Source organism: Pteropus medius, unplaced genomic scaffold (genome assembly GCF_902729225.1).
Source record: "Pteropus medius unplaced genomic scaffold, Ma_sr-lr_union100, whole genome shotgun sequence".
Classification (NCBI taxonomy): domain Eukaryota; kingdom Metazoa; phylum Chordata; class Mammalia; order Chiroptera; family Pteropodidae; genus Pteropus; species Pteropus medius.
In genome coordinates, this window is record NW_024342469.1 from 2543406 (window position 1) to 2557465 (window position 14060).

The following is a 14060-nucleotide window of genomic DNA, read 5'->3' on the forward strand; positions in this document are numbered from 1 at the left end:
GGGGGGAAGAGGGTCTTCGGAAACTGAACCTGTGAGGTGGCGTTTCGCCTCCTCCTTCCATCGCCCATGCAAAGTGGCGTTATCTTCATGGAGGCCCCTTGATCTGCGCCCCCGGAGGGCCTGAGGCCCTGAAGCTGGTGTCAGGAGCTCTGAGGGACAAGTGGGGGTGAGGACCCCTGTGGGGAAGGACACACTCCCAACTGGTCAGAGTAAAGGGTGCCTGCCTTTCCCATGGCCCAGGTGTGGGCTCGGGGGAGTAAGGCATAGAGGGACGGGAGCTGGCCTTTACCCAAGACAGTTCCCTGGAAGAGTGAGGGGCTCGCTCGGGATAGGCAAAAACCACCTGCTGGTCCAGGGCTGAAGAATGTCAGGGGACCCTGCCTGAGTGGGAGACCGGGGAAGCGGCCCGCAGTGAGAGACGCCCTCCAAGGATGAGTCACGACACACACCCGCAGCCGGACCACATCCTCCACCGAGGGCCAGGCCCTTTCCTCTCCCCCTCCTTCATCCTCACATGGGAGTCTAGAGGTGGCCTGAGGAGAAAGGACAGGCCAGAGCTTGGGTGAAGAGACCTTCATTGTACGATGATGTAGAATTTTGACTATCACCTGGACACGGACATTTTAATTATAAAGAAACTTTCCTTTCTTTCTACCTGCCTTCCTGCGTTTTCTCTTTCTTTCTTTTCTTTCTTTTTCTATTTCTTTCTTCCTTTCCCTCCCTCCCTCCCTCCCTTCCTTCCTTCCTTTTTAACATATGGTGAATGAAGAACCTTTTATCCAAGGGAGAGGGCAGAAGTTGCCTCATACCGTGTGGGAGGGGAGACCTAAATGTGTTTTCTTAAAATCTGAGACCAGCTTACTTAACAACCAGTTACGTTCATGAGGAGACTAGCATGAGGCTGCTTAGCAAAGTGATTTATGATAAAAACGCAGACATCGACCCTGACAGCCATCAGCAAAATAGATAAATTATACCATGTTCCCTCAACACACCCCAGACGGTCCTGACTTATGACGGTCTCACTGAGGGGTTTTCAACGTTACGGTGGTGCAAACGCGATACACATGAACTACGTGAAACAGTCAAGACTTCGTTGTAAAACAGGGCTTGCGTTAGATGATTTGCCCAACTGCAGCTAATGCAAGTGTCCTGAGCACAGGTAAGGTGGCGAGGCTACGTAAGCTATGAGGATCGGTAGGTTAGGTGTATTAAATGAATGGATTTTCGACTCACGATATTTTGAACGGACGATGGGTTTATCAGGACATAACCCCATTGTCAGTCAAGGAGCATCTGTACCAGGCAGCTGTGAAACCGAATGAATAAAGCTACATGAATCATGGGGGCTCTATCCTCATGACCTCATCTAACCCTAATCACCTCCAAAAGCACTCCCTTCCCCCCATACCTAACACCATCACATCAGGAATTAGCGCTTTACCGCATGAATTTGGGGGTGACACAAACACTCAGTCCATAATCCCTCTAATACCGGACTTGGGTGAGGTGACCTACAGGAAACTGCTGAGATTTGACCGTGTTTGACCTTCAAAGCACCAACTTTCTGGGGCCCGACCTAACGCACCCCGTCCTGGGCAGCTCTGATTGGGCTCCATGGGGCATGACGGGCTCAAAGCACGCGTCACGCTCGCTCATTCTTCCTCACTCGTATCTAACGCCGGGGCTGGTTCCACGGGTGTGCAACCGGGGCCGTCACACAGGTCCCCACACTTAGAAGGTCACTTGCTTGGCTGAAAGCTCTGCTGTCACCATCTTGAAATCTTAATCATTTTTGAATAAGGACACCACGTTTTCATCATCCCAGGGCCTCGGAAATCATGAGATTTTCACGCAAACTCCAAATGTCTGGAAATTAAAAAACGCACTCTTAATTCATGAGTCAAAACCAAAACGGGAAAAGAAAAATACTTTTAATCGAATGATAACAAATATGCGCGATGCAAATAAGCAGTGTTTGTTGGGGAAACTTACAGCATGAAATTATTGCATCGGAAAAGAAGGTCGAAAATCAATGACTCACGGTTTCGCCTTAAGAAAGTAGAAAAAGAAAAGCAGAGTAAGAAACGCACAGTTATTCCTCCCTGGGGCGCAGGGAGCTCCAGGCCCTCTTGATCGCCAGCGCTTCCTAACCTTCCAGGGCCGGGGCTTCCCGCTAAGGGGCCTTCTCAGCGGGTCAGGAACCTGGGTCCAGCGAATCCCGCAAGCAGGCCGGGATCTGAGGTCTACACAGGCGGGAGCGGGTGCCGGGCGCCCGCAGCCCGGGCTCCTCTCACGGCTCCACGGACGTCAGCGGCCCCCACCCCCGTGACACTACTGCACCTTAACCCCCGCGGCTCGCGCCCCCTCGGCCGTTGGCACATCCCGGAGGACTCCGCAACGCCTCCCGACTGCCCCCAGGCTGGCTCCATGCGTCCTGTGACCGCGCTTCTCCTCCTGGGCTTGGGCCTGGGCCTGGGCGGCCACCTTACTCAGGCTCCGGCTCCTCGAGGGACCCTGGTCACCATCCTTTTCCCTGGGGTGCCTGCTCCAGACCAAGGCCTGCCACCTAAGGCCAGGGCCCCTGTCTTAGTGCCCAAACTGCGCTCCATCTGTGGCTCCCGATGCCTCGGGCTTCTTGCTGGACGTATACGCCTCAGGCTGCGGCCCTGGACAGACCAGGGCGAGAGTCTCGTCCCGAACGCGGGCCTCAGCCTAGGCTTGTCCCACAGACCCGCGCGGCGGATGCGCACGCACCGCCTCCACGTGCGCGTCCTGCGCCGGGCTGCACCCACCCACGTGGACCTGCCCCTGTCAGCGCCCCGCCGCCTGCTCCCCTCGCAGGGGCTCAGCCCCCTGCGGCGCCCACCTAGAGGTCGGGAATGGACCTTTCACCTCGGGCTGGTCAGGCCCCGCGAAGCCTCCTCTGTCCCACGCCTGTCGACTCGCTCCATTGTGCTCAGAGGCCCTCATACCCACGCCGGCTTCTTGGCCCAAACCAAGTGTCCTACAGATGGGTCTGAGACTCTTGATTTAGAAGCTGATAACTCAGACAATTCCCAAGCCATGGAGACTTCAATGTCCTCTCAGTTACCAACAGATACGATTTGTGTTATCAAAAAGGTAAAGATCAATACCAACGAAGACGGTTCTCCCGTGGTGCTGACCAGGAAGACGGACCTTTCTCTCAATGCCTCCGCTGAGTATGACTGCCCGTCTGCAGAGTCCGCTGTTCATCGTTGGGATATTTTTTCTGTTCCTTCCTTACATGATGTGCCGGACTGGAGTAAATCTTTAGATGTACCAGAACTCCAGTTCCGGTCAGGTAAAACAGTTATGCTCATCCCCGAGGGGTCGTTATCATGGGGAGTGTATGTGGTCAGTTTCTCAGTGACTGTTACCACAGGAAAGCCAACAGTGAATGAGGAAAGTCGTTCAGATCACATCTATATCACTGTTGTTAGAAGCCCCCTGGAGGCAGTCATTTCTGGGGGCGCCAACATAACAGTTAATTTCACAGATGAGCTGGTTCTGGATGGATCCAAGTCCTCAGATCCAGATGCAGACAGCCCTTTAGACGGACTCCATTTTTCGTGGTACTGTACCACGAATCCTAACAACTACAAGGGACAGAAAATAAAAGTATTGAGCAAGCAACTTTGTCACCCAGACCAGGCCGATCTACAGTGGACAGGGGCAACTGACCCTGTCCTCACACTTTTGCCAAAAATGCTTAAAGGTGACCGTATATATTTTTTCAGAATGGTGATAAAGAAGGGTGACAGAACGGCATTTTCTGTCAAGAAGGTCCATGTGCTCCAAGGACCAGAACCTACAGGAAACATTGTGTGTATTGAAAATTGTGATACTGTTTTGGTAATATCAGAGAGATTTTCTTTGTTTCTAAATTGCCCAAGTTGTGCAGTAAGCCATGATGTCTTTACGTGGTCGATTCTATCATCTTCAGGGAAGGAGATGCCCTTTGATTGGGTGGGGCAAACTGCGACAGGGAGGAATAGCGATTATCTGTCTATAAAAGCTTTTGCGTTCAGGGAATTTTTGGAAGCTGAGTTTTGGATTTCTCTAGCTCTAGACACTTGGAGTGGATCGATATTGATTCTCAAGTACCCCTTTGTTATTAACCATGCCCCTGAAATCGGAAAATGCAAAATCAATCCACCTAACGGGACTGCATTTTTTACTAAGTTTGTTGTCCGGTGCAGGAATTTTAAGGATAAGAACATCCCTCTTACATATAAAATGATAGTCTCTGATTTGCATGGTTTTGCTAAAATCAGTTCTTTAAAGGAGAACACGTTGGGGTCCATCCTGTATATGGGCGATGCGCCGAAGTCACCGCCTTCCTTTCTCCCTGCCGGTGTGCTGGCCAATAGTTACGGCATCAAGATCTATGTCCAGGTGTATGATTCTCTGGGAGCTTTTTCTCAGGTGACTTTGTACGCCACTGTACGTGCTCCTACTGACAAAAGCTCATCAAAGACCGTGCTGCATCAATTACTCAACTTCACCATGGGCCCAAATTCGGCGATACCTCCTTTGCTTGAAAAGCAGGATTTTTTATCTGCAGGTTACTTGACATATGTGGTAGCCTCTGTTTTGAATGACATGAAAACCGAATCGACTCTGCAAGCAGACAAAGCCCGACTCCGCGAATACCTCGTCAATCAGACTTTCGTTTTCCCAATGAGCAATTTGATGGAAATTAGCCACTTAGTCATGGCTGTTGCCACACTGACCCAGAAACCCTCGGAATTCACTTATTTGGCTCAGAAACTCACCACAGTGAGGATTTGGGAAACAAATCAAGCTCTACAACAGCATCAACAAAAAAACATACACTTTCACAGTGAAGAAATAGAAGTCTTGAGCACTGGAATTTTAACGAGTTTGTCTAATATCCTTAAAATGATTGCTCATCACCAAGTTGTTGAGGATCCTTTCTATGTATTAGAATCACTGGCAGACACAATATTGGCTGGTAAAGTGCCAGGGAATGAACCTACCGTCATGTGCACCATGAGCTTTAACATATATGTCAAGAAAACACAAAAAGAGAATGTTACCGGCATCCTGGGCAATGAGAAACACTGTCGAAATTGCTTTCGTCCAGCACTGAACGTGAGCAGTGTTCCTAGCTTGCTTGCAAATTCTCCAATTTCTATGATGTTTTGTGAGTTTGCAGAGGACCCCTTTCCTTGGTTAAGTTATCAGGAGAACATTTCTGCACATGTGGTTGGATTCAGAATGACAGCAACCGCACCTAACGGAAGTGTGGTAGAGATCACGCCTGATGTCGCCGAAGTGTACCTTGGCAGGAAAAACCTGAGCTTTGCAGCTTTTAGTCTCATAGTGGGACCCGACAATGAGCCTAACGAGGTTGATGAGTATTTGACAAAGACAGCAGGGGGGTTCAGCTTCGAAGTGGACAGCGGAGCAGGGAAGGAGGTGTTGGTTCACATTTTGACAGAAGTGACTGTGCCGTTCACGGTGCTGGTGTATGCCGGCAGTCATGTCACCCCTACGGCTTTGGTCGCCACCTTCCTCGTGCCCCACGACATCCCTCCAATTGCCAACCAGAGTGACCTGTTTGACCCAGCCTGCACAGTTAAGGTGGCCCGTGTGGTCTGCCTTCCACCGTCCCTGCTGAAAGCCATAGCTCAGCGAAGCCAATCAACTGAGTGTGCCATAGCCGTGGTCCTGAAGGCCCCTCGTTTTGTCACGAAGCTCAGTGACAAGGTAGTTAGAATCTCTCTTTTCTACGTTCACTGCTTGGACATGTTTGGGATCCAGAGTGATTGGAGAGAAGACATCTGTGTTCTCGGAGAGATGACCACCTGGGACAGAGTGCACTGTGTCTGTAAGAACACGAGGAGGGCCAGGCGCCAGCTCAACACAATCGGACAAGCCAATATTCCCCTGCATGCCCGCTACTTGACGGCCAAGGTGATTGTGGTGCCTAATCCTATAGACCTGCGGTTAGAGGTCATCAAGGAAGTCACTCATAATCCCGTGACCGTGATCACTGTGCTTTTCATTATGCTCACCTACATACTGTTAGCGTTCTGGGCCTTGCACAGAGATGAAACTGACCAGTTTCTTCAGGACTACGCGATAGTTCTGCCTGATAACGATCCTTATGATCACGAATGTTACCTAGTCACTATTTTCACGGGAAGCCGTTGTGGGTGTGGGACCAGGGCCAACGTCTTTGTCCAACTCAGGGGAACAGAAAGTACCAGTGATGTGCATTGTCTAAGCCACCCACATTTTACAACTCTCTACCGAGGAAGCATCAGCACTTTCCTCCTGACGACAAATAGTGACCTGGGGGACATTCACTCCATTCGCGTGTGGCACGACAATGAGGGCAGAGCCCCCAGTTGGTATTTAAGTAGAATCAAAGTGGAAAATCTGTTTAGCAGACACATCTGGCTGTTCATGTGTCGGAAATGGCTTTCGATTGACACCTCTTTAGACAGAACCTTTCAGGTTACCCACCCAGATAAGCCTCTAAGGAGAATCGACTTTTTCATGATAAACATGACGGAAACTCTGGGGGAAAATAACATGTGGTTCTCTGTTTTTGCTGGCGTCGTGGGTAGACCGTTCAATAGGCTCCAGAGGTTGTCCTGTTGTTTGGCAATGTTGCTGTCCTCCCTTCTGTGTAATATCATGTTCTTTAATCTAAATACGCAAGGAACTGAGGCGGAAGGGAGTCGATACATCAGATCAATGGTAATAGGATTGGAAAGTGTCTTAATTACTATCCCTGTGCAAGTGATAATTACTTTTTTGTTCACCTATTCCCAGAGTAGAGACCGAGCAACGCTAGAGGAGGTGTCTCCTCGGGAGCATCCCTTGATGTTGCTAGAAAGTGAATACTGGGAAGAACGCTTGGAAAAGTGGCATGCTCACGAAACTGCTGAGGCACTGGCCAGAGAGGCTGGAAAGCTTCCCCCTAAAAAACGTCCTGGACTCCATAAGTCTCCCTCCAAGGCAACCTCAAAAAGAGGTCGACAGCTTCAGAGAGCGGAAAGCAAGGTCTCACTTGCAAAGGCAAACACAAATACGAACGCCAATAACAAATCATCAAAAGACAATCGAGGTGTTGAGTCTGCAGAGCCCTCTTCCCAACCAGGTCCTCCACCCCTCCCCACGAAGCCCAGCATTGTTCTGCCTTGGTGGTGTGTTTATGTCGCGTGGTTCTTGGTTTTTGCCACTTCTAGCATATCCTCATTCTTTATTGTAGTTTATGGACTGACTTATGGCTATGAAAAGTCAATAGAATGGCTCTTTGCATCCTTTTGTTCTTTCTGTGAGTCAGTTTTCCTGGTGCAGCCATCTAAGATGATACTCTTGTCAGCCATGAGACTCTATAACCTCAAGTATTGTAAAAACCTTCCGTGGGTAAACCACTATCGTTATACCCAGATCATGCTGCAAAACATGACGTTGCACCCAGATGAAATGCACAAGCGACACGACTACATCATCTACCTCCGAGGCACCAGGATGTACCAGCCCCTCACAGAAGACGAAATCAGAATATTCAAAAGAAAGAAGAGACTCAAGAGGAGGGCGCTCCTGTTACTGATTTTCGTCCTCACTCACTTTATCTTTCTGGCCCTTCTGCTGTGGCTGGTGGCCCTCCTGCGCCACACAGACACCTTCTACTACAATCAGTTCCTTCGCAATCGGTTCTCTGTGGACCTGGCTACGGTGACCAGGCTGCAGGACATCTATTCGTGGCTCAATGATGTGCTGGTGCCTCTGCTCCACAACAGCCTGAATCCGACCTTTCTTCCTGAAAGCGCCTCTATAATCCTCGGCCTTCCACTGATGAGGCAGGTGAGGGCGAAATCCGGTGCGAAAGCATGTCTGCCTGCCAAAAACTTTGCGCAAACTAGCATCAAAGGAGAAATCCATTGTCATCCCAAATATGGTGCTGACCCAGAAGACACCCAAAATTACACTAGCTCTTGGATTAAAATCAGTAAGCGGGCGACAGACAAGAATACCAAAGGGTTTACTTACAAGCCTAAAGAGAAGAGATGGCCGTATCATTCCCATGGACTTCTCCATACCTACGGGTCAGGGGGCTATGCTTTCTACTTTTTCCCAGACCAGGAGCAGTTTAATTCCACAGAGAGGCTCAAGGGACTCCGAAGCAGCAAGTGGCTGGATGAGAAGACGTGGGCCGTGATTCTGGAGCTGACGACGTTGAACCCAGACGCAAATCTGTTCTGCAGCCTGTCGGTCGTGTTCGAGGTTTCTCCGTTGGGAGTTGTGAACACGAGCCTGTCCGTGCACTCCTTCGCGCTTGCCGATTTCAACAGAAAGACGATGGCAGAAATCTTCTTGTACGCGGCCATTCTCATTTTCTTTCTGGCCTACGTTGCCCATGAGGGCTACGTCATTACGCAAGAAAGGGCCTCCTACGTGAAGAGCGTGTACAATTTGCTCAACTTTGCTCTAATATGCGTATTTGCCGTGTTGATCGTGCTGTTTTTAAGGAAACATGTCTTGGCCGCCGGCCTCATTCAGCTTCACTCGTCGAACTCCGCAGAGTTCATTCCCTTTCATGCAGTTTCTCAAGTAGATCACGCCATGAGGGTCACGTTGGGTTTCCTGCTCTTCCTGACGATTTTGAAGACCCTCAGGTATTCCAGAGTTTTTTATGATGTGCGCCTGGCTCAAGGGGCCATCCAGACGGCGCTGCCCGGCATCTTCCACATGGCGCTCTTGATGTCCATATACTTCTTCGTGTACATGGCTTTTGGCTGCCTGGTATTCGGTCAGCACGAATGGAACTACAGTAACTTGTTGTGTGCCACTCAGACCATCTTCTCTTACTGCGTTTCGGCTTTTCAGAACACTGAATTTTCTGAGAACGGGGTTCTGGGGGTCCTGTTCCTGTCATCGTTTATGCTGGTGATGATCTGCATCTTGATCAACTTGTTGCGGGCAGTGATTTTGTTGGCCTACAAGGAAATGAAGCAGCCCGTGTACGAGGAGCCTTCGGAAGAGGTGGAAGCGATGGCCTATCTGTGCAGCAAGCTCAGGACCTTGTTTGGCTTTCTGTCCTTCCAATCCAAGGCCACAGAGGAGCCCGAGTTCTTCGTGGACATGCTGTATGGGCAGCCAGAGAAGAACAGCCGTCGCTACCTGGGGCTGAAGACCAGAAACATCAACGAGAGGAAGATGGTTTATCTCGTGGTGTGATGGCCCATGACAGTTTCTAGAGCCCCAGGCAAGAGTCTCCCCCGGAGGCTCGGTCTTGGGCTTATGGACTGGTTAGCTTCTCAGTCGTGTTTTTCTACCCATATCCCCATATCGTTCACAGTGCCACACCTCTGACTTTGGAAGTATCTCCGCTCTTGGCCTCAGCTCTCAGGAACAGGAAGGAAGGGGGTCCAAGAGGAGTGCGGCATCTGGGGAGAAAGGAGGTGACAGCCTTTGAGTCCTGGGGTGAGCTCACTCTAGAGGCAGTTGGGTGTCTTTGGAGCCCAGGGCAGTTTAGAGGGTTACACTGGGAGTTCTCTCTGCATACTAGAGCTTCCTCCACCCTCATGCCCTCCATCCACATCCATCCCTACATTCTGGCAGGGCCAGGAAGAGACTGTGTGGAGTCCCAGGACTTGCCCTGGAGCTTGGGAATGCAGGGGCGGGAACGGGGGTCAGATTCCTGAAGCTTCCCGTGTATTCTCTAAGCCTCCTTCATGTTAAAATGTAAAACTGAATATCATTTTCTGGCCTTGAGACACAATTTTTCTTAAAAAATAAAGAGGTGTGTGTATGGGTTCACATAGAAAGATAGTGAATGTTCTATATATTGGATATAGAAATATATGCATCCAGGATTTGGGTGTTTGGTTATTTACAGACTGGATTTTTATTGAATAATAAAGAACATGTAGTTTCTTGTTTAAGAGAAACAAGTGCTGGCAGCTGTTGTATTTTCACTCAGGATCATGGCACTTATGCAACTGCCATATCAGAGTTAAACATGAGACTTCTGTGAGACACACAGTGACTTTTGCACGAGGGGCATCAGCACATGCATCCTGCCCTGGAAGTCAGGGCTGGGAAGGCGAGACAGCAGTGTCAGCCGGTGACATTGTCCCAGGCATTACTTGTTAATGGAGCGCCTGTAATCCTGGCAGGCACCCATGCCAGCTTTTACCGTGCCCACTGGGGACACCTCTAAGGGACATCTGGTGGTGGGGAGCGGGGTGGAGGGGTGGTGGTGGATCTTCTCTGCCAGGTGGGAACATGAAGACGTTTAGTGACCTGCCCAAGGACACTTACAGTTTTTGTCAGAGGTCAGATTCAGATTTTCTAAGGGCCCTGGGAGTAGGTCACAATAGGTCATGGGAGTGGCCCGGTCCACACTGGCCCACTGGTCCTGCCAGGAGCACACATTTCTACTTAGCATCTGTCTTTACCACTTGACTTCTCAACAGGTTGAGAACAAGAGTCAACATGGTGGTGGGGGGGCAGGTGATGCGAAATGAGTAATTACTTTTTCCTCCTGGAGGCCAGCCATCTGCCAGACGCACCTGCCCACGGAACCGTGCAATGGTTCACGGTTTAAGCCCCAGTTGCAGGTAGAGCGGGGCATGCCTCCCGTTAGAGAAGGGCTCCCCAGCTCCCCGTGCTGTGGACTAGTATTGGTCCGTGTCCTGGCAGAAACTGGGCTGCACAGCAGGAGGTGAGCGGTGGGTGAGGGGGGCAAAGCTTCATCTGTATTTGCAGCCGCTCCTCAGCACCAGCATCACCTCCTCAGCGCTACCTCTGATCATCAAGCGTTAGATTCCCATAGGAGCACCGGTACCTGGTGCTAAAAAGGTGGAGACCGCTATGTTATAGGCTTTGGAGACGAGTGGCAGGTGTGCCAGAGACTCGGCTCCGGGGGAGGGTGGTGGCATGGTCAGACAGCCTTCCTAAATGGAGCAATCAGCTGAAGTCCAGCTTTCTCCTGGCACCCTGGGAGGATCGGGGTTATACTCATTGGCCTCCCTTCCCAGGGAGACAGCTCCAGGGCTGGGAGGAGCCCTTCAACCCGGGTCAACATAGTATCTCATGGTTGGGAGCTGTGAGCTGGAGAGGGAGTTACAGGGTCGTACACGCAGGAACCAAGGGGGCAGTCCCTGCTGCGGAGGCCTCAGGGTTCCAGGCATGAGACTCGGGAACCAGCATAAAGGCGGTCCAGGATGGAGTGAGGTCCAGGACGGCAGCGGCGGGTCCTGCAGTGGAGACAGGACTCTCAACTCGTGGTTACAATGAACAGTCAAAGCAGTCACAGGGTCTCTCCCACAGGTGGCTGGGCGTAAAGAGCACGGGGGGCTTCTAACCTGGTAGAGCTATGACAAGCATTAAATGGTTTACAATTAGGGAGATGCTAATTCAACATTATTGGGAAAACAAAGTAACAAGTGAGACGAATCAAAATTCAAGTTTCCTTTGAAGGGCATTTTCACAGGATATGGCAACAATCACTAACTGTATTTTAGGACTCCTTTGTTTCTCATCGTATTTCCAGGCAAAGTAGGCATATTCCAGAACAAGTGGGCAACAGTTAGGAATACCTTCCCAAGACTATATGGCACGGGAAAACAAGATGAATGTTCTCAGTTTAGCCCTCATTAACTCAGAGTAGTTGAACAAGATTTTTCTGCAAAAGGCTCTCTCCATCTGCAGCGACAGGAGGGAGGAGACTGTCCATCTACTCGAATGCGTGTAATCGTGGAGGCTCCTTCCCCTAAGGCCCGCTTCTGTACGATGTACTGTTAAACATTTATTTAAAGACGATACGACAGCAAAGGCGTTTTGTCCACTGGCAACAAATACAGCAGGCCCTCTAATAAAGTTGTTTTCTTCAACATCATTTCGTTACAATATCGATGAGAGGAAAACTGATTCCCAGCTGAGGCCACTGTCTGTGGAGCGTGCACCTTCTCCGCATATCCGCGCGGGTTTTCTCTGGCGATCGGGTTCTTCCCGGGTCCCAAAGATGTGCACAAGTGGATGGGTGTGTCTAAATTGTCGCGGTCGGAGTGCGGGTGTTATGTGATTGTGCCCTGCGATAGGTGTGTTCTGGTTGGGTGCCCATCTGTGCCCTCGGCTGCCACGAGAGGCTCCAGCCACTTGTGACCCTGAACTGCAATCAGCGGGTTGGAAAGTAACCATCTTCTTTATATGCATCTTTCTTAAATGTATGTATAGCTCACATTTTTTCGGTGTTTAATACTGGGAGCGTTTGAGGTCTTTATTTGCAAGTTTAGTGATGTTTCTGACCAGAAATATGCCGTAGAAATATGCCGTAGGAACTTCCTCTTGATTATATCAGTCAGCCTACTGTCAAACTGGTTTCTTTATATATCTTTTTATTTGGTCGCCGTTGCCAAGTACCTAGGACTACACTACGGCAGGTGAGGACTTACTATACCATCTCTAATGGTATAGCATCCTCTCCCCACTCTGGAGCCGCAAGAAACCTCCAGTGTCCTGGGGCCTGAGGACTTCATCTGGGTGATGGTCACGCTGTGAAAAGTCATCCTGCTGTGCACTTAGAAAGTACATACTTTTCTGCATAGATGTTACACTTTTAAGAGTTTACTTTAAAAAGGAAGGTCTGTTTCTCAAATTTCATGAGCATCGAAATTTTACTGGACCGAATTTTACGAGCAGAAATGGCGAAACGGATGAATAGGATTGCACTTCACCGGGAAGCGAAGGGCAAAGGGAAATCATCTCACAGCATCCTCCGTCTGCCGCTATCGGTACTTTGCTCTCGATTCTAATCTGCATTCAATTCGTTATTTCTCGATTTTCAGATCTCCTTTCTCAGTCTTCACTTAAATACACAATGTATAATACTCATTTAGTAATGTGATTTTTATAAAGCTTATAAGCGATTCTCCTAAGACCGCTGTTATGCTACATTTTATAAGTATTTATAAGCACAACATATGGGTGACTATTTCCTCCAGCAAGCCCATCCCTAACGCTGTGGGGGCCGCGTCCAGGATGAAAATATCTACATATGTAAACACTTAAAGGTTATAAAACAAGCTTACACACCATTACAGAAAATATTTAATCCACTATTTGACAAACACACCTTCATAAAGACAAAATAAAAATTATATGTAAAGCCATGGTTTTCAGATAGCTCAAAATTGACCAAATATCAAAGAACTGAGTCATTGTGTACCTCTGGGGGTTCTTTTAATGGGCTAGTGATGGTCCGATGAGTAAAGACATACATAATGATAAACAATTCTGTATGTATTCCGGAAGATTCATTTCTCTGCCTTCATTTCAGAAGTCATTGTGTTGATACTAATGAAGATTTTCACACAATTGTGTAGTGTCGACAATCGTACCAAGTTAGACAATCTTTCCTGAGTCTACGTAATTTTCAGGTAGTTTTTTTGAGTTGGGGGACACTTCACTGTGCTGAGGGAGTGGCGACTGGAATCGTCATTAAAATTCTTAAAGCTTTAGATTTAGAATTGAACCATGAATATTGGTTGCAAGTTTTAACAATACAAGGAGGATGCACACGAAAAATTATCATCATTGCAGGAAATAGTTCAAGATATTGATCCAAAGACAGTCACTGCTATAACCACAGCTGAGGTCATGTTTTCTGGTAACAAAATCAAATTGCTTGCTAATTCCTGGGGCCCAGGGCTACTACTACTAAGAGTAGTGCGTTCCCAGAATTACTAAAATACCTGTATAATCCTTATTTCTTAATTCCCCAGACGCCAGGCTCGCTGACTTCAGAGTCAATCCCAAACCCTATAGAATGGTGCCTCACAAACACACGAGTGGGGGCCAGGAGTGAGGTGGGTGGGTCGCCATTGCAGAGACAGGGACGGGGAAGATTGGGAGCCAGGAGAACCTTTGGAAGCCGCGGCGGATGGGGAAGGCCGGGGAGGTCGAAGTATAGGCCCGGATCACGACGGGCACGGCAGGCCACTTTAGGGCTTTCGAGGAGCACAGTGATAGGTCTCAAGGGCACACGGCTT

General features: G+C 49.3%; 1 protein-coding gene across 1 annotated transcript; it reads left to right on the forward strand.

The window, feature by feature from the left end:
* Positions 1-1683: 1683 nt before the first annotated feature.
* Positions 1684-9953, forward strand: LOC120602859 (polycystic kidney disease and receptor for egg jelly-related protein-like). The gene has a single exon (XM_039863155.1). The coding sequence runs from the start codon at positions 2431-2433 to the stop codon at positions 9241-9243; it is 6813 nt and encodes a 2270-aa protein (XP_039719089.1). The 5' UTR covers positions 1684-2430; the 3' UTR covers positions 9244-9953.
* Positions 9954-14060: the final 4107 nt, after the last annotated feature.